General features: G+C 41.7%; 1 protein-coding gene across 1 annotated transcript in view; it reads left to right on the top strand.

Annotated features, from left to right (window-relative positions):
- Nucleotides 1–19,351, top strand: part of BACH2 (BTB domain and CNC homolog 2) — a 245,118-nt gene extending 225,767 nt beyond the window's left edge. Inside the window, exons 5-7 of the mRNA XM_067530010.1 lie at nt 2,016–3,560; nt 14,965–15,171; nt 18,413–19,351. Coding sequence (XP_067386111.1) covers nt 2,016–3,560; nt 14,965–15,171; nt 18,413–18,892 — 2,232 coding nt within the window. The 3' untranslated portion in view covers nt 18,893–19,351. The remainder of the gene's footprint in view (nt 1–2,015; nt 3,561–14,964; nt 15,172–18,412) is intronic.
- The last annotated feature ends 1,760 nt before the right edge of the window (nt 19,352–21,111 follow it).

Genomic DNA, 21,111 nt, shown 5'->3' on the forward strand with positions numbered 1-21,111 from the left:
GAAAGGTTTAGAAAACCTGATCTATGAGGAAAAGTTTAAAAAAACAAACCAACTGGTCATGTTTAGTCATGAGAAAAGAAGACTGAAAGGGGACCTGATAAGTCTTCAGTTATGTTAAGGGTTGTTATAAAAAGGATGGTGATCAACTGTTCTCCGTGTCCAGTGAATGTAGGAAAAGAAATAAGGGGCTTCTGCAGCAAGGGAGATTTAGGCTAGATGTTAGGAAAAACTTTCTAACTATAAGGATAGTTACATACCGGAACAGGTTACCAAGAGAGGTTGTGGACTCCCCCTCATTGGTGGTTAGATGAACACCTGTCAGGGATGATCTCAGTTTACTTGGTTCTGCCTCAGCACAGGCAGCTGGACTAGATGACTTTTCAAAGTCCCTTTCCTGCCCTACTTTGTTATGATTGCTGTCATGACTTTTCAGATTTAAAGTCTGATTTATCTGAACACAGTTAAAGCAGGTGCTGTGTAACTCATTGGAAAGCTATCTGCCTGTCTTAGGTACTTGTCTGGTCCCCACTATCATCATATCGGAGGGCCTCATCATCTTTTAATATATTTATCCTCACAACACCGCTGTGTGGTAAGAACCAGCTTCCCAATTTCACAAATGGGAAACTAAGGTAGAGAGAAGCTAAGTGACTTGCCCAATGTCAGACAGGAAGACTTAGGTGCAGCAAGAAATTTAACACTGGGTTTGTTTGTTTTTTTAGTCCAGCTTAGTGCCCTAACCACTGGACAGGCCTTCCTCTCTTAGAAATCTTGTTTCTTGACTGTGAGCCACAGCTTTGGGGTGGTCTGTCAGGGAAAATTCAGCACAAGCATGCTTTTCAGAATACAAAGGATGGGGACCAAAAAAACTGGAAATGCCCCTTTTCCATTAGTATAAAGCTTCCGTTTCTGGTCTTGGATTAGTCAGGACATATTCGATTTTAAAGTTGTTGCTGCTCTAGCACTGAGTAGTGCTTGTCCTGCACTTCAGTCCAATGTAACTTGTGGGAGATGGGAAAAACCTTTAATTGAAGTTGATTGCAATGGATTAATGGGCAGAATGCAGGTGAGGTTGTCAAAAGTGCATGATATATGAAATTTATCACATGGCTCTGTGTATGGATATCACCACAAGATATCTGGTGTGGTTAATATATGTGTGAGGGTATGTATTCCTTATATATAATACAGGTGTGGAGGGTGTCGGCTATGCATGTATAATATGAACCAGCAAATAACTATAATTCATTCCTAAAGAAAAACAGTAAAATTGTGTGCTGGGCTAGGGCTCTGTCTGACTTGCAGCAGTTGAATATGAATGCTAACATATTCCCTGTATGCTGTAACTCATATTCAGGGAAACAAGAAATAATGCAATTCTCTGATTGAAGAGAACCAAAGTGCAATACAAAAGCAAAATCTTCCATTATTTGTGAAATAGCAACTTGATAAATGGTGGCCAGCATAGTTTTGAGGAAATATTAGCCTGGTTGCCTTTCAAACTAGGAGAAAAGATTCTTCTTTGAATTTTCATTTAACATTTAATATACGTATTTCCCTCCCAAAACACTGTTCAGATGTAAGTGACACTTTTATTCTCCAAGCCATTGTGCACCAAGGTTAAAAGAATCATACTTCCATTTGTATCTTCTTGTTGAAATGCATCATGTTAAGGGAGAACTATGCATTTGTTCATGGATAAATTAACAGTGTGTATGCTAATATATATTTTTAAGTCTTTTGTTAGTGTAAATGCCTTGTTTGTAGCTCTTTAAGTCACTAAGTCTAAGCAATGTTTAGTTCAACCTGTAATATGAAATATAGAAGCAACACAGAGCAGGCAACATTAATTATTGGAAGTAGCATCATCACTGACCTGATAAAAGATTAACTGGTACTTTACAGTATTTATTTATGGACATTAGAGCTGTCAGGTTATCTAACTACACTTGAAAGGCTTGGGACAATAGCGGTGCTGATGATAATGCTGTCAATTTCCCTGGTTTTTTTTGCAGGTCACTGCCAGGGGATTTGGTCCATTGTTACAGTTTGCCTACACTGCTAAGCTGTTACTCAGCAGAGAAAACATCCAGGAGGTCATCCACTGTGCTGAATTCCTGCGCATGCACAACCTGGAGGACTCCTGCTTCAGCTTCCTTCAGACTCAACTGCTGAACAATGAAGATGGCTTGTTCCTGTGCAAAAAGGATACCACCTGTCAGAGAATGCATGATGAAGAGAACTCTGATGGAGAAGAGGAGGAAACTATGGAATCAGAAACTTCAAAGATATCCTGCCCAAGGGAAAGAATGCATCAGGAACCTTTTAATTTTGACTCCAGTAATGCTGGAGCAGACAAGGAAGAGGGGATGCTGCCTGACTCTGACATGTTGAGAGATAGCAAAGACCATTTGGACAAAGACGCAGTAACACGGTACCCCAGATATAAGAAATACCAGCTTGCTTGTACCAAGAATGTCTACAACACATCACACATCAGTACCTCAGGTTTTGCAAGCACATTCAATGAAGAGAGTTCTGGAAATGGCCTCAAATCAGGACTTGCTGTGGGGCAGATAAAAAGCGAGCCTCAGAATGAGGAAAATGATGAAGAAAGCATCACGCTTTGTCTGTCTGGAGATGAACCTGACATCAGGGATAAAGAAGGGGATGTCGAAATGGACAGGAAACAGCCAAGCCCTACTTGTGTTGACAGGTCTAAAAGTGGGTCCTCTCCTTCCTGCTTACGGTCTTTCTTCAACCGAACAAAAAGCGTAGATTTGGTTGGCTTCCCCAGTGCTTCCCAACAGCACTTTGCCAGGAGTCCAGCATGCCCTTTTGACAAAGGGACAACTCAGGGTGACCACAAAACTGACTACAGCCCTTTCACGGGGAATTACGGACAGTCCCATGCCATTCAGAAGGATGCTTCCAACTTCACAGTGGGGTCGCCTCTCAGAGGGCCTGGTTTTGAAGCACTCTGTAAGCAGGAAGGTGAACTGGACAGGAGGAGTGTTATATTCTCTTCAAATGCTTGTGACCAAGTGAACACTTCGGTGCATTCATATTCTGGTGTGAGCAGCTCGGACAAAGACCTCACTGAGACTGTGCCAAAGGGTCTGTGGGCTGGAGGCAGCCAATCCCTTCCTAGTTCACAGACCTATTCCCACAGTGGATTGACAGCTGATCACTTGCCAGGAAGGATGCGGCCTAACACCAGCTGCCCGGTGCCAATTAAAGTTTGCCCTCGCTCTCCTCCTTTGGAAACCAGAACCAGGACCTCTAGCTCATGTTCCTCCTACTCATATGCAGAGGATGGCAGTGGTGGTTCTCCCTGTAGCCTCCCTCTGTGTGAGTTTTCATCTTCCCCCTGTTCCCAAGGAGCTCGATTCCTGGCCCCTGAACATCAGGAGCCAGGCATGATGGGAGATGGAATGTACAACCAAGTCAGACCCCAGATTAAGTGTGAGCCATCCTATGGAACAAACTCCAGTGATGAGTCTGGGTCGTTCTCAGAAGCAGACAGTGAATCATGTCCTGTGCAAGACAGAGGACATGAGGTAGGGAATTAAGATAAGTACACATGTAACAGTCATTGTGACCCATTTAATTAGTCCTTTATTCTCTTACATGACTTTTGGCATTTGCCCAGCACTTTCGTGTTTACAGAGGCAAAGGGTAATATGTCTTCATCTCCTCATCAGCTGAGTCTCTGCATGGTTAGCAGAGGAGAGATCACAAATAGTTGTGTTGCGCTCCTAGAGGCTTGGCGCTTAATGAAATTTTACTATTAAACAAGCAACAGCAAACAGCTGAGTGATAAAGAGTAAATTTATCTTCGTAGAAATGCTGTCAACTCCTTTTTACTCGCCTCCTTTTCCTTTTGGCCAAAAAAAATATATATTTTAAGGAATTAAAATATATTTTTCACTCTTAAACTGTACTGTTTCCTCCAGCTTGGTTTATATAGTATAATATTATGATAGCACTTATAGGGCCCAGCCAAGACTGTGACCTTGTCGATCTAGGTACTGCACTGTATAAACAAAGAGAGTCCCTGCTCCCAATCACTTGCAATCTGTATGAGACAGACAAAGGGCGGGAAGGGAAGCTGCTACAAAGAGGTAAAATAACTTGCGTAAAGTCACACAGCTGGTCAGTGACAGCTAGGAATAGAACCCAGGTTTTCCTCCCAGTCTCATGACCTAACCTCTAAACTGTGAAGCTTCCCTATGTGTTTTTATTTGCAACCAGTGTGCTTTGCCTCTCATTACTAATTGATGATTTGGATTATACTTTCTGCCTATGCCCCCACTTGCCTCGTTACTGAAGAGCTTTTGCAGACAGTTGCATAAAACATCAAGGAATGTTATCCTTGAATTTACAGGCAGTATTGAGGGAAGCAGGGAGAGTGTATGGGACGAAGAAACAAGTTGTGAATTTGTATGCAGCATTCACACACATTCTTCCATCAGTGAGAGAGAAATAGGGTCACTTTGCAAAGACAGGAAGGTCAGGTGTAAATACTGTGGTGGCAGTTCACTAAGTAGGAGTGAGTATTTCAGTGTAAATTCATGAAGGTGCAGGACAGAGCACGGGAGCTGAAAAGAGAATGGGTGTTTTTACAGAACTCCACTAGGGAATTGAGGCAAGTAATTCTGGAGTAATTTCTATACAGAACTGCATATCTGGTGTCCCAGGTAAGAACAATCAAATGTCCCATTGAGACCTGCTGCCCTAGTATGGAAAGCAGGTGAGTTCACTGCCTGGGTTAACCTATTGTGAGAGCCTAGGATAGAACTGACTGGACTCAGGCCCAAAAAAATCTTTATTTTATTTTATCCCCCACTTTTTGTGGGAAGCGGTTTAATTTTTCAGAACTTCTGCCCATTGCTGCTATTCATTGTCATTCCTACCTTCATCCTGAGATATGGTTGGTACCTCCCGAAACAGCGAGAAGTGACCCATACAAGGAAGAGAATGGAGGAGGTTGTTTTATGCTTGGCTCTGAGTGAGGGATGGCATGCAGCTGAACGGGCCTGGGCGGCATCGTGACTTGGAGTCACAATTCGTGGCAGTGAAGTCATTTTAAAAGTGTGCATCTTACTTCCCACTGTGCATTTAGCTTCTGTGTGGGGAGCAGGGATGAGCTGCAGTGGAGACAGTGTTCCTTCTCCTCTTGCCACTTTGCTCCCTGGGGGAATATCCAGAACATTGCACTGGACCCAGATCCAGGTTCCAAAGGAGCCATGCAGGAGTGGGTGAGGCCTCGTGCCCCTGCGTGGCCACATCAGGGCTTATCACAATCCAGCCCTATATTGGATATCACATTTACAAGGGGGAAACAAGGCAGTAGGGAGAGAGGGTGAAGGAGAGAAGACAGCGATAGCACAAAATCATGTCATAACTCAGTGAGGGCAAATGCACAGCATGGTGTAGTAAAGAGGATGGCAGGTTGGGGCTTTTGTTAGTTTGCTTTAAATGACTAATTGGCTGTCTTTGCTGGCTAATTGTGTGGATGCTGCAGCAGAAGTGGGTTTGAAGGAATTGAATCAGGAGGATGGGGGGGGCTTGTGAATCGTCTGAGAGCTTTGTATGCATACAGGGTGGCGAGGACAAAAGGAGGAAGACATTCATGGGCGAAACAGACAAATGGGGTATTGAAACTGGCTGCAAGGAGTAGTTGTGGTCCAGTGGACTGAGCACAGAGGATTAATAAACTTGTCCACTTTTGCAGGACACTTTGAGATGTATTGATGAAAAGTACTGCTAGTGGGAGTAAATTAATAGTTCAGGAGGAGGTATTGAGCTCCTATGAACACAAATAAACAATCCAAGGTAACAGGAAATTAGATTGTATGAGCACTGAGTCCCAGTTCTGATCTCTGTTTGAAAAGAGAATTTGGGAAGGCTATTCCAGTAGAACAGTGGATAGAAATACAATGCAATCTCTTATCATACAGACGTCTCAAGATACTCTATAATATCCATGTTCCTGGAAATTAGCTCCTGGTAAAGACATCAAAAGATGCAGTAAACCAAACCATGTAAAATACCTGGGGAAGTGGGGTGACTATGCCTAGTTTTAGCATATCTGCTACCATTCAGGTCAGTGGGCAGCACATGTAATGTTCTGAAAAATTTAACCACTGCTGTTAGCTGCCTCTTTTTAAGCTTTTCATTGGTGCTTTTTCCAACCTTGGAAATGTGATTTTTGTCCCTTGCCATCTTTATTGTTTTGTAAGTTGGTCTCTAATTCTTCAGTCTTCATGCATCATGCCAGAAGCTGGGAATGGGCAACAGGCGATGGATCATTTGATGATTACCTGTTCTGTTCATTCCCTCTGAAGCACCTGGCATTAGCCACTGTCGGAAGACAGGATGCAGGGCTAGATGGATCATTGGTCTGAGCCAGTACGGCCATTCTTATGTTCTTATCATAAAATGATACTATTCATGGTTTGCTTGTTTGTATTTTAAAGTGTAGCTGATGAAATAGTTGAGTGAGTATAATTAATCCCTACTACCTAAAGGGCCATATTTTGTCTCCCCACTCATACTGAGTAGTACCTTCCTCCTTGAGTATTCCAACTGATTGCAGTTTGTAGTTGAATTGATTTCAGTGGGACTACTCAGTACAGCTGGTGGACTCTGGCCCTCAGTTATCAGACAAAGTATCTTAAAGTCCCTTGGATTTTAGACCTGTCATTCTTGATCTGGGTCCCAGCGTGTCATCAGTGCCAGAAGTAATGTCACAGAAACATCATTTCCTAGGATAGTGATAAGGTGAGAAATAGGTGAAAAGGATTCTTCTACTTCATTCCTTCAGGTTATTCTGCTCTCTTGGGGTACATGTTTCATCCCAAGCAAATAATCTCAAACCAGTTAATTCAGAAAATATTTGGTGGTGGTGGGAGAGGACTGCCTCTCCGTTGTATGTTTCTTCCGTTGGAAAGTCGTATGGGCATGATGGAGTTACTGAGATTTTTGTCTTCAATCACCTTTGATGGAAAAAATATCATGTGGAAGCAGAAGCATCCCTGTTACAATGCAGTACAGTTATAGGAGCAGAAAGGAGAGACTATATGAACCAGCATCCTTTGAGCTGCTAGGATTTTATGGAATTGGCGTATTGTTTAATGTAATGACCAATTCCGTACAAATCTTTCTCTTCACTCATTCCTCTCAGACCCTGGAGAGTAATAGGTAAAGTCAATTATTGGAATGTAATACCACAGACAAGAACACAGCTGTTTTTGCTTCACAACCAATTTCCAACAGTCTTGCTTAAAATAGCAACAAAAATAAGACCAGAAATAATTAATCCTTAAGAAGGAAGTAGCATGTCCAGAACAGAGACTTTCTCCCCAGTGATACGTTGCTTTCTGAAAATTTATATTCCTAAATATCCTTTGCTGCTGTAAAACAATCTGGGTGCAGCCTGCCTCTAAACATTATTTTTAATGAAATCTTTTTGTATGGTGCATCAGATTCTTCTGTATTTAGGTAAAAGTAAAATCCAAACTCAGGCCACTTTGATGCAGTTTTCCTGAAAAGAATAAACAAGGTCACAAAGAGTTAGGGGCTTGAATTTTCCAAGAACTATTAATATCTAGAGAGTCACATTCAACCTGTCTGTCATTTATATTTAAGAAGAATTTCCCACTTGGATTAGTTCCAGAGGGGTAGCTGTGTTATTCTGTACACAGCAAAAACAAGAGTCCTGTAGCACCTTAAAGACTAACTAATTTCTGCGGGCGTAAGCTTTCGTGGGCTGCGACCCACTTCGTCAGATGCATCAGACGAAGTGGGTCTCAGCCCACGAAAGCTTATGCCCACAGAAATTGGTTAGTCTTTAAGGTTCTACCAGACTCTCGTTGCTTCCACTTGGATTAGTGACTCACTTTTCAAAGGAAATTTTCATAAAAGCGGTGCTGACACAATTGGCACACTAAGGAAGTTAAAGACAAATTCGCCTCAGTGACGGGCCAGAAGCATTCATGTCAAGTTACAGATGGAACAGTTCTCTGCTCATCTGGTGACCAAAAACTAAATATTAAGATTTTAAGGGGACCAGCAGCAGCTGCCACCACCACCTAACGCTAGAAGAGATTTCATGGCTGTGATTCCCAAGTGCAGATTGATGATTCCCTTTGGAGGGGTGGGAGGAAGCTTAGACAACACCCCTCTCTTCAGCATTTCCTACTAGTTAGTTTAGGCAGTTCCCTGCTCAGCCTGCTGGATTCTGTGACTCCCTCTTCTTGGTGCCTAACTCCTCGTGCATTGTATAGGGAGCCTGGGTGCTTAACTCGAGGTTATGAATTCCAGTAGGTGGCAGGGCACCTGAAAGTTAGGCACTGCAATGCTCTTGTTGCAATGCCTAAGTCCCCCTTGTTAATCTAGCCCTACACCTCCAGAAAATATAAGAAATAAATCTTCTCTGGCGTTAAGGCCTTATTCCATGTTAGGAACGCTACAGTATCCTTGGTGGTACCCGGAAAATTGAAAGGACTGAATTGGGAGGTTGTCCTGAAGAATCTTAGCCGCTGTTCTTCCTATATCTCCCCAGGAGCCACTGCTTTAAATAAGTATTTTAAAAATGTTTATGGAGTCTACAGGCAGCACCAGTGGTTGCTGGCATATATGGGGTTCAGCTCTGTACTGGGCAGACAGCTGGCCACAATAATGATACAGCACACATCCTGCTAGCCTCATGGCTAGAATGAGAACAAGTTCCAAGGATAGAACTAGTGACATGAGGACCATGTGCCTCTCCAGCCCCCCCCAAAAAATAATTAACTGGTTTCTGGTGCCCGCCCCCCCAGCATCCCAACAAGGTTTGCAAAAAGTTGCTACTAACTAATTTTCTGAACTCTGATGGAACTTGAACTCAAGCTGCATGCTGGAGAATGAACAAGATAGCTAGGGTATCTCAGCTTAACTGAGCAGCAGCTCTGTTAGGGAGCCTGAGTTGTCCAACGTGCCTGCTGCTTCACAGAATACATCCTCTCCACCCCGAAGAGTCCACGTGCTGCTAGTGTCCCTCCCCAAAGCCTGTGCCAGGAGTCAGAGCCAGACGAAGCTGGTGGTTAGTCTGGATAGGTGCACAGCTGTCATGCTGTACCACACTGGTGGCCTCAGCACCCTGCCAGAACCTGTAGACAGTTGTTCCCACACCTGTTGATCTGGTCACTCTCATACCTGCTCACAGCACAATACTAGGAATGCTGCGTCGCTGTGTATGTACGCCATTCTTCTCTTCCATTTCTCCCCTCCTCTACCCCTGCTCCACCACAGCCACAATGCTATGCTCTTCAGATGTTGGCCAAGTCACAATTATCCAGGCCTTTGTTTGAAAGTTAGTTGGAAGCTTTAGCAAGTACAGGATGCAACTGTTCACTTTCTGATTGAGCCAGATTAATGCGAGCATAGCACACCTGTTCTCTGAGCTCTACAAGGTGCTGCTTATCATCTGTGTACTTCCTAGATGACCTAAGCCCAAATTAACTAAAGAATTTTCTCTCTCTTCTTGATCCACCAAAGTCCCTGCATTGGTCTGTTTCTGTAGGAGCTGGAGGAGAAGTTTCCTTTGTACTAGGCTCCTGCCTCTAGAATTCACTCCCACTGGAAAAGCATGTAAATCCTAACCTGGCCACATGCAGAATGAGTAGTAAGACATATTTCCTTCTCCAGGCTTCCCACTAACTGCAGGCTCTAAAACCCTGGGCAAGTAGCTTACTGTCTGGAGTTTTTTCTTCGTCCAGTAAAGATTAAGAGGGGAGAAATATATTTGCTCACTAGGTTTGGGAGTGTTAATGGGTTCCAGTCTGAGCTGTGTAAATTGAGCACAGATGACAACATGGTTCTGGGCTCCATATTAATAAATGCAATAGTAAACTGTGATTTCCGGAGAGTTGTCGCCTCTGTATCGAGTCTTACAGTCACATGTCCTGAGCAGTAGTGCTGACTATGAGCTGATCAGGATCATTGGCCCACTGATGCACCAGCCACATAATGAATGGTGGAAAGACTGTGGCTGCAGAGGGAGGGAGGGCAGACCAGAGTGAGAACTGTTGGCTGTAGAAGAACTGTGGTTGGGGTGGTACGGTGACTGGCAGGATCCAGGTGGAAGAAGGATTGTGGCTGGTGGAGGAAAGACAATATTGAAGGGGCAAGGCAGAGTGAGCAGTCTCTCCACAAGACTAGTTATCTTTAACACTTCCCTTTCCAAAACTCTGTTGTGCATGCATATCCCACAGATGTCTTGGTTTTCAGCTTAGAAAGTCTGTTTGCCATAGACTAGAAGGCCCCTTTTGGGGGTTTTTTTGTGTGGTTTTTGTTCTTTGTATGTTCTTTATGCTTTGGCTTCTCCTGGGTTTTCCCCTGGGTGAGGAGGGGAGATTGTGGCCAGAAAAAGCAGTTTCTGTTTGTGACATCTTTCACCAAAGTGTACAGAAGTAAATATATAATAGTGTGTGTGCAGGAACGGGAGCTTTCAAAAACCCCAGTGTTGACCTAACTTTGCTCCCCTTGAAGTCAACAGTACGACTTCAATGGCAATCGAGTTGGGCCAGCATAGAGCACTTTTGAAAATTCCCCTCTAAGAGCAATATAGGAAAACAGTATCAGAAATAACATCAGTGATTGTATCCTTTAGAATGTAACAAACAATTCCTCCCCCCCTCTCCCCCCCCAAAAAAGGCACTCAGATGATACAATGCATACCTTAGGTGTATTCACCAGGATCTGCAAGCTGAGAGAGCATCAGGCTGTTTAAGTACCAGGGGCTGTCACTAGGCTGTGGCGTTCAGTTTAAAAGGAATGAGCAATTTTTACGTTGTTATATAAACAAAGCAAACACCAAAAAAAAAGGAAGATTTTTTTTTTGGTCTGTTTTTAAAGGTGCAGTCAACGTCTAGGGTTCCCTGCTTTATTACACACCGGGGCCAGATTTACATCTTATGCATCCCTAGGCACAACATCTTCAGTGGCCTCCTCCCCACCCCCCGTGTACAGTTGACCTTCGTGCTTTTTGTGCCAGGAGGAAGGGTGGGCGACGGGGAAGAGAGGGGCTGGCCAGGCCAGCTCCACATGGAGGAGAGGGGCTGGGGTGACCAGTTTAGCCAGCTCCAGACAGGGGGAATATGCTCACCCCTGGGATCTGGCTTCAGGCCTGGCCAGGGGGCAGGGCCTCAAGGGGAAGAGGAGGAGCAGGGGGTGGGGCCAAAGTTCCAGCCCTCATGTGAGGCCCCCAAATTGGCTGGGGGCTCTCGGCACAGGCCCTGTTGGCCCGTGTGGTAATCTGCCACTGTGTAGGTGCCCCTAGGCACGTGTCTACTGTGCCTAATTGGAAACTGTACCCTGTTCCATGGGCTCCTTCAGTTGCTTTTTCGTTGTTAAGGTCAAGAAGATTCAGCCGCTTTGCTGGTATGTTTTTAAGAAATTTGGCAGCCCAAGTAAGATGCTATGAAAAGTCTATTAGAAATAAAAAGCGAAAAGCTAAAGTTACACACTAGATTAGGAAAAATTCCAGTCACCTAATGTTCATATCTATCATGTGGATTGTATTGGACCTGATTCTATCCCTTGATTCAAAAGTGAAGCAGTAATTAATACAGTACAGGAGCAGTTTGCAGTAGTAAACAGCACACTATCCAAGCTGGCGTTAGCTAGTGAAGCGTGAAAGAATTAATTGGTTATGTATGGACTTTTCACTTGCTGAGTCAATGGCTGTCTCTGTCTATCTAGGTCACTACTAAATTGCTTAGCCATTAGATGTAATGACATTTATATTGGCATCCTCATACTAATGATGAAGAAAAACTCCCCAAAATCATCGGCAGATTTTAGTTTTCAAAGGAGTTCTTTGACCATCTTTCCTTTGAACGTATCATCCATAATTCAGGGGAGATATGAATTGCAATGCTAGCAGAATGGGTGGGCATGTTTAGTTATGTAGGCTGCAGTATTTATGAGGTATCTTTGGTGAAGAACAGGACCTCTGCTGTGTTGTAAAAATCCAACAGGAGTAATTGTACTGATAGTTAGATACTTAACAGCTCCCTTCTCTAGGCATACAGCTTCTGCTATAACTCACTGAAAGAATGGGGCTTCTGTGAATGTGTCTAACTTTGAAATATCACAAACTGGAGAACAGAAAATTCCTTACTTTCTGAAAGACCGAATTCAAAAAGTTTCCTTTTTCAGAAGTGGCTTTTTGTTTTGTTTTATACAGCAAACTCCTCGCCTTTGAGAGATTCCTAACGACACGTGACCAGATCCTCTATTTGTGGGAATCACATAGCTCCATTGTAGTTTATACCAGTCGAGAGTCTGGCCCACAATCAGCATAAAATATCATTAGCTTTGTATAACTGCTCTACAGAATAGTTATCCACAGCAACCACACCACCGAAGCTTTTTATTAGCTGAGAAATAGTTTCACTATTTAAAGGTGAAGAAAGTGCCATTACATTAAATATAATGTGTACAGTGAAGGAGGTTGAGACTGATGTTTTCCCACTGTCTTCCTTTTGCTTTTTTTAATTTCCTGTAACTCTGCACATTGAAGTCAATGGCATCACTTTCGTTTTCCTGACAGAGAGCAGAATTTGGCCCATTCTCTCCAGATTTTCACCTTCGATCCTCTTAGTTTCTGAATCTGCTTCTATTTATTTTCCTATCTCCTTGCCTTACTTCTCCCTGACTTTTATAAGTAGATTCCAGTGTACTGCCACATGAGCTTTTCCCTGTGGCATGAAATGCAGACATATTTCCTATCTGCACATAAACAACTTTTTGAGCAAAACAATTAAAACTTGCTTTCACTCTTGGTGTCACAACTTGAATATAAAGTCTTATTTTTCCTGTTTAAACTATGTTGTCTTTCAAAGGAATCCACAGACAGTTTTTTTCAGGCACCGGCTGAGGCTTGAGAGCAAACGGTATAACACTAAGTTTGTTTACTGTCCAAAGGCTATGAAAGGGAAATCAAACATTCTTCATATCATTAGGTAGTAGTCTGCAAACAAGGTAGTCCACATCACCATGTCTAAGGTCAGTCTCTGTGTATATAAGCAAAGTACTATTTTCCCTGGCAACACCTGTTTGGTATTCCTTGTCATGTTAAACTGACCTGCAGTGATGTGCTATAATATTAAGCAGTCTCTGTGCCATAGTTTCACAGGTGGGACAGGGGACAAAGTTCATTGCATGAAAACTGTGGGAAAGGAGACAGTAGGTGCTTGTGCCAAGTTTCACGTGGCCGGGGCTTGCAGATAAATGTAGCAATGACATTAGAGTGCATGGAAATGCAAGCCAACAGTAAAGTGAGGAAATTGCTGGCATGTTTGCCTATGTGGTGAGATTAAATTGTCATGAATGACAAAGTGTGTTTTGTTATGGACGACCGTAGCAAACTGTTGGATGTAAACAAACAAGAAAAAGATGTTTTCATTTTAGAGCTATCTGTGCACTTAATCTCTTTATCTCCAAATACTGAAAGGGCACTGGTTGAATATCAGAGGAGCCTTTTTCATCAGAATCTTTTGGTTGACTAGAGAAACTAAATGTATTTTTTTCTGGTAGCCAGTTGCTAAGTATAGTCAGTCTACTTCTTCAAATAGGAATGGAACTTTACAGTCGCAGTAAAACACAAACATTTACTGCCACCTTTTGGTCAATGTAGGTATGACACTAAAAAGAAAATGTAGCCATGTCGGTTCCATGGTATTAAAGAGACAAGCTTTTGAGCTACACGCAGCCCTTCTTCAGGTCCTGACTTGAGCAGCTCGAAGGCTTGTCTCTGTCACCAGCATAAAAGACATGACCTCAGCCACCTTGTCTCATTGAAAAGAAAGTAAGGCTTCAATTTACAGTTATTTGGCCTTCTTGCATACAACTCTCATTTGCTCACCAAGTATATGAAACACAATTTTTCTGCCAGAAATTGCTTTGGTTTCAGTCCATCCAGCAATTTTTCCCTTTGCATAGACATATTAGCTGCCTCAGAGACAGTGTTCACATCTTTCACTTTTTAAAAAATGCATATTCAGCAAGAACTGTGGGAGGAAGGGTTAGAATTTCTGAAATCAAAATCGATGACTGGTATGTTTGCATTCAGCTATGGAATCGGGGTAGGAGTACAAGAGCTTAGAACAAATTTTTCAATTTCAGTAATTGAGGTTTTAGGTTTTTTCTAATAAATGTGACTTTGTCCCATAAAATCTTTTTTTTAAATGGAATTTTAGCAAATTTGTTAGCGTATTTTTAGTGAGGAAAGGATAAGGATTGTTGTTTCCAATTACTCTGACGCTTCCAAATGACATGGTACACAGTTCATTTGGACTGCGTGTAAAACCAGTCCCAGCTGTTATATATAACTTGTGATCATATTGATGTTTTCGGTTACATTTTTAACATGGCAACTAATCTGGGACTCAGTCCCACAGTTCATTTGCAGATAAAACCCTGACTGCAAAATTGGGCCTGACCCTGTGAGGAGTTTGGCATCCTCCACACGCACTGAAATCAATAGCAATTAACTGCTCCCAAAAGGCATTTGCGCACATGAGAGGATTAGGCTCCCTGTTCGTGTAGAAGAGTCTATTATGAGAATTGCTTTGAAGTACTTGTTTTTAGAGCCAGATTCTTAGCAGGTGTAAATCAGAAAAACATTGTTGATTTCAGAGGAACTACATGGGTTTACAACAGTTGATTATCTGGCCCAAAGAATTTTTTTCCCCACAAAATCAATCACAGGGCAGCAATAAGCTTTGGTGGGTGGGTGGGTTGGTTGGTTTCTTGGTTTTGTTAGAGTGTTGTTTATTATCAGAGATGGTGAAATTTTGGCTGCTGCATTTGTTTGGGAAAAACAATTAGCGACTTTAACAGCATTGTTCCTACTGCATTAAAAAACCAAATTGTAACTTTATCGGTTGGTTGTTTGTTTGTTTGTTTGTTTAGGTGAAGCTTCCTTTTCCTGTAGATCAAATCACAGATCTTCCACGGAATGATTTCCAGATGATGATAAAGATGCACAAGTTAACCTCAGAACAGTTAGAGTTCATCCATGACGTTCGCCGGCGCAGTAAGAACCGGATTGCAGCTCAGCGCTGCCGCAAAAGAAAACTGGACTGTATTCAGAACTTAGAATGTGAAATCCGCAAATTGGTGAGTTACTTGCTATAGCCTCAATTAAATCTGAAAATGGGGCAATTGGTTAAATGATGGACAAATATTCAAAACAATTCCAGTGCAGTTTTTAGTAATAGGTTAATTTTTTAGTTACCAATGAGATAAGTCTCAATAACCAACTTATTTTGATTTCACAAAGACAGATTGCTGAGTGGGGTTTTTGTTATTGTTGTTGTTTTGTTTTTGGATCAAAGTAGTTATACTTCATCCAGATCCATACTTGCCTGTATATGTCACTAGTTATGTCAGTCAAAATACCATATGATAATCTCAAGGCAGTGCTGTGTGTAATGGGAGAGAGGGAATATGTTCTTCATTTTATTTAATTTCAGTACACACACTAATTTTTACAGTGATACTTGATTTAGAGTGTCAAGCACTGGACTGGAAATACGAAATACCAGAGTTTCACTACCTTGAACCAACCATCTCTGTTGCCTTGTTCAAGTCGCTTAATCTTTCTGCCTCAGTTTTCCTATCTGTGAAATGATAATTCACAGATGAGAATTAACATTGGCACACAAGTGCTGTGGGGAGTAACAAGATGATGTCTTTAAAATGCTTCAGACATTTAAAGTGTTTGTAGATCATGATTATTATTTCTATGCTGGAGTGGAGTGTTTAGGTGTATGGAATAATCTCCATGTTGAGATTATTTCCTTGCATTTAATGCAGGGTAGTTCTTTTTTTTTTTTCCTGAATGTTTCAGCTCACCACAAATTATCTTCAATTTCTTTACTTAGCAAGTAGACTGAAAATATAGCAAAGAAACTGAAAAAGCTTCAAAACAAGGAATCTAACTATCCAGAGAAATGAGAGCTATCCAGCAATAACACTAGAAAATCTCTGAAACCAAAGTAATATAGTGTCAAGCTCACTGCCAGAGTTTCATTTCATGGCTATAACATGATCAGAAAACCTCCTTTTTGGGTCGCAATAGCACTTCAGAAAACATCCTCTGTTCTAACACTGTTACCTTTTTCCATAACACATTCCACGACATTCTTGCCATAAAGAATTATGTTAAAATAACGAAATGACACAAGCAAGTTAGGGAATGCCAAAATGAAGGTAGCTCATGCAGCCTTAACTCTGCCCTTTTGCATATGCACATTGTAAGACAGTGTTTGAATTCAAGACCACATACTAACTTTTGCATAAAAAAACAATAGCAAAACTCCCATTGTCTTAAATCACAGCATGCTCATGGCTTTTACTTGAAATCACTTTGTCACACTGTGTACCCCTGCATGACCAGTAAGTCCCCATTTATTCATGTATGTAATGTTACCTGGCGTGCTTTATCTTTTATTAAGGATGGAGTTTTTGTCATTGTCTTTATTTCCCACATCTCAGCAGCCTCCTTTACGTTGGCAGCGTGTGAAATGATATTCTCTGCTCATGACATTGGTCTGGTTCTGAATGCTTCTTTCACAGACCCATCCATCCACCCACTCATATTCTCCCTTGTCTGCACACACATAATACATTTTCTTACATAATTAATTCTTCTCAAGACACACTTGGGCATCGGTTTATTTTTTAATATTTTTATGTTTTCGTGGTAGATTTATCAATATTTTGACAGGTGGTGTTTTTTCATGTAAACCATTCTCTTTGTCTCTCTTCCGTTCTCATGGCTGTATAGAAAAGATATGATTCCAGTGATGGGTCTAAAGCCGACATAACAAATGGATGCCCATTGTCATCTTGCAGAAAAGCTTTCATACATGCACTTTTTTTTAACTATTAGGAGAGCATCTTCAATATACAGCATACATTTCTGGGGTGAAATTCAATACACTGTGTAATGGAAGAGGTCAGATTAGATTAGTAAAAATGGTCCCTTCTGGTCTTAAAATCTGGTTTTCTATTTGTGTAATTTCAGGCCTTTTCTTTGCATTTTTTACAATATTTTTCATTAAGATAAATCCTCTAGTCTCCTTTAAAGTGTGTGTGTGTGTGTGTGTGTGTGTGTGTGTGTGTGTGTGTGTGTGTGCGCATGCACATGCGTGCGCACTCAGTCTATCTGCTCAGCAACACAAGTTGTCAGAAATGTGTCACCTTGATTCACCACTCTCTGCGTTGGCTTCCTTTTGAACAGAGTTCAGTTCGTGGTCTTCGTTGTGATTTTCAAAGCTCTGCATGAAACTGGTCCTGACTACTTGAGACCATCTCTCTGGCCCTAGCTATAGCCTCCCACGAGAGCTTTGTTCCACTGGAATAATAAAAGTGTTGTCTAACGAGAAGAGACTTGTGAGGACAGGAGGTAGCTTTCACCTGAGCCTCTGGAATTTGCTGCAAACAAAAGAACAATGACCACTAATTTTGCTGCATTCAGAGCAAATTATGAAACCCAACCACTCCTATTCTTGCTTACACTTCAATAATTTTCTGTGTTAATTAAAAAACAAAACAAGCCTTACATGCCTGTCCTTGCCAGAAGGGAAGGGAGAGAGATCTCATTGGTGCGTTTACTTGTGGGACACATTCTGATATGTTAGTGATGGGTGCCAATATAAGATCCTAAGTGGAGAGAAGCTGGGTAAATCATGCAGAGGTCAAGTGTGACCACAGTTCAATGGTTCATAATGGCTAGTGTAGAAGATTTGCTAGTCTCACTCACACATAATGAAATTCACTTGTGCTGCATGAGGTCAGCAGGAGACCTTCTGCGTCACGTAAGCCTCGCTTCAGATTTGCCTCAGAGAGCACAACGTACCCCCTGTTCCCTGCAGTCTCCAGGGGAGTTGCACAGGCCAGCTGCACACAGTCTGGAATATAAACGGCAGAGGGAATGCACAGTAGTCCCACGGACTGAGCTTGGGTTTTAGGGTGAATTTTACTTCCTCGCTCCATCTGAACCCAATTTCTCTTTATACAAATAGTGGATTTCTCCCATAGTAAATCATTCTACTCCAGAAATATGCGTCACGTAGCCATAGCATGATTGAGGAAAACAACAGCCTTCCAAAAATTAGTGGCTTTATTCCCTTAAAGCCAAACTTCTTGCAGAAGGTAGCATGCAAGCAACAAGTCCATGCAGAACAGGTGGAGGACAAAGTATCGCTTGTGTCTGTGACTTATCCTGTGCCATACAAAATCAGAATGTTGTCTGTAATTTTACAGTGGATAAAGTAACATGTAAATCTGGAATAGAGCCTTATCTCCTGTAAGTGGCCTTTTATAAAGCTAAGATGCCTTCTTTCTTTTTCAGGTGTGTGAGAAAGAGAAATTACTATCAGAAAGGAACCAGCTGAAAGCGTGCATGGGAGAATTGTTAGATAACTTCTCATGTCTTTCCCAAGAAGTGTGTAGGGATATGCAGAGCCCTGAACAGATCCAAGCCCTGCACCGATATTGCCCTGTTCTCAGGCCTCTGGATCTACCAACAGCCACCAATATCCACCCTTCACCAGCTGGAGTAGAGCAAAACCTAGTGACATCGCAGTGTGTTGGGGAAAGCATGCAGTGTTGCTCAGAGCAAGACTCTGTGCAACTAGGAGCTCTCTGGCTACCTAACAACGTTTCCGAAAATTGTACAACCGGAAGAGGGCTCGATGGAGCTGACCAAGGTACTTACTCAGAAAGCGAGCTCCCGTTAGAACAGAATAGCCAAACAGTGACAGTAGACTTCTGTCAGGAAATGACTGATAAATGTACAACAGATGAGCAGCCTAGGAAAGATTACACCTAGTGACTTGTGACCTTACCTTACACCTGGTGAGGGGTTCTTCAGTCAGCCAGTGGCAGTATTCATGTGTTGTCTAGAAGAACGTATTTGGTGCACACTACAGTGGTCTTAGCAGCAATACTGTTTTTAAGTATTCCCTCCTCTCTACAAGCAGGAGTTATCTTCACAATGGTGCTATCCCTTGCTCAGGCAAGGAATTAAGCAGTGGCAACACTGTCTGTTTTTGTATGTTAATTTCAATCTTAACAGGGATGGACATAACACCTCTGAGGACCCAACTGCAGCTTTTTTCTCAGTGGCCCATGTCACAAAACCCTAACTCAGGAATTTCCTCTGAATGTTCAATTTTTCATTGAAGACAGCTTCTTTACACATCAAAATTTTATAGCTAAACTGTACATATTATATATAATATATATAAAATTATATATCCATATGCAAAACTCCCTGCATGCCTCAATTTTCCTCATCCTACAACTGGAAACTTTCATTTATATTGTATAAACAAGTTCCAACATTCCTTTTTTTTTTTTTTCTTTTTTTTTTTCTTTTTTCTTTTTTTGATGCTAGAACTAGTTTGGTAACTTGTTACATGATTTTTTTTCTTGGTTCACAGTTCAGCAATATCATTCAGTTCGTACTTATTTATAAAATTTTAATGTTGGAATCTTATCTGAGATTTTTATTATAGACAGGTTTTTGTTTTTGGCACAGCCATTTTGTGCCATTTGAGCAATGTGGATTTATTTTATTTTCTTGCAGATACTGTACAGTAATGGTCAACTTTGCCACTTGCACTGAGTTTCTGGTCAAACCTCTTTTCATAAATGAAGTTGTGACTTCAGTATAACATGAGTATACTGTATTCTTGCTTTATAGTTGAAAGAAAATTATAAAGTTTTAGGTAATAGAAAAACACTCAGGAGATGATTCTATAGGAAGAACAATCTTGCCAAATACTGAATTCACCATATAATGTGTAAAAGAAAATCTGCTTGAATATTTTTATATTCTTTCTTCTATCTCTTTCCCAAGCAAAGTTTAAATGCTGTTAATTATGCTTTTGGACTCCTACATGGTAAGACATATTGTGCTCTTTAATAAAATATAAAAAGTGGATCAGTCAAGGATATGTTCACTAAATTGGGGTCCAACGGCCTCAAAGCCCATTGAAGTAAATGGAAACACACCCATCAATTTCAATGGGCTTTGGATCAGATCCCGAATCTGCAAACCTTTACATATAATCCCATTGGCCCTGGTTTGACCTCCCACCAGTTTTACACAGGTGTTACTCCATTTACTTCAATGGACTCACTCTTTATTTTCACCAGTGTGAGATCAGAATCAGGCTTATTGAAGTCTATGTGACTAGTCATGTAGGAAAGAATTGCAAGATCAGGCCCATAACTAAGGCTATGTCTTCACTGACGGCGGCAAATTCGCTGCCGTCAGATCGACTTATCTGGATCGACTGAGCGGTCAGTGAAGACCCGCTCAGTCGATCCAGAAATCGATGTATTAAGACCACCTTCTCAAGCAGTGTAGCACTGTGTCGACGGGAACACGATTCCCGTCGGCACAGTGCAGTGAAGACTGCATGCAGAACAGAAGCACAGAAGTCGACAGGAGTTACGCAAGTTTTTTGCGTAGTTTGTGTAACTCCGGTCGACTGCCGCCGAATCTCCAAGGTAAGTGTAGACAAGCCCTAAGACTTGCAGATGTTTGCTTACAGAAGTTAGTGCTGTGTCCCCCAAGGAGCAAAACATACACATTTCAATACCTGATTTGGTTGCTTACCCTTTGAAGTGTTGTGTTATAGAATCCTCTTATTCTTGCCTTCAGCACAAACCAGCTTCTAAAAGAGTGCTGTCTCAAAGGAGACTGCTCAGTGAATTGGCTCAGTTGTAACTGTATTGAATTTATGTCTCAAGTGATCAGATGAAACAGGTGATCGGTGAATCGTGTTATGATAGTATGAGACAGCAGCTTTCCAATCATAACATCTATGTACAGCATAGACAGAAAAACGTCCTCCTACCTTTTTTTTTGTTGTTATTATTTTTATTATTATTATTGTAAGTGTATTGAGTTTTATTTTGTGGTTCTTTGCCCTATCTGCGCCAGGGTGTGTGGCTAGTACTGAGGCTTTATCCTGGACAACACCACCCATGCTCTACAGGTTGACATTGTTCACTCTTGCTGCAAAATTGACCAGCTGT

This window comes from Emydura macquarii, unplaced genomic scaffold, assembly GCF_026122565.2.
Source record: "Emydura macquarii macquarii isolate MOO-44397 ecotype Brisbane River unplaced genomic scaffold, CSIRO-AGI_Emac_v2 contig_3019, whole genome shotgun sequence".
NCBI classification, from domain to species: domain Eukaryota; kingdom Metazoa; phylum Chordata; order Testudines; family Chelidae; genus Emydura; species Emydura macquarii.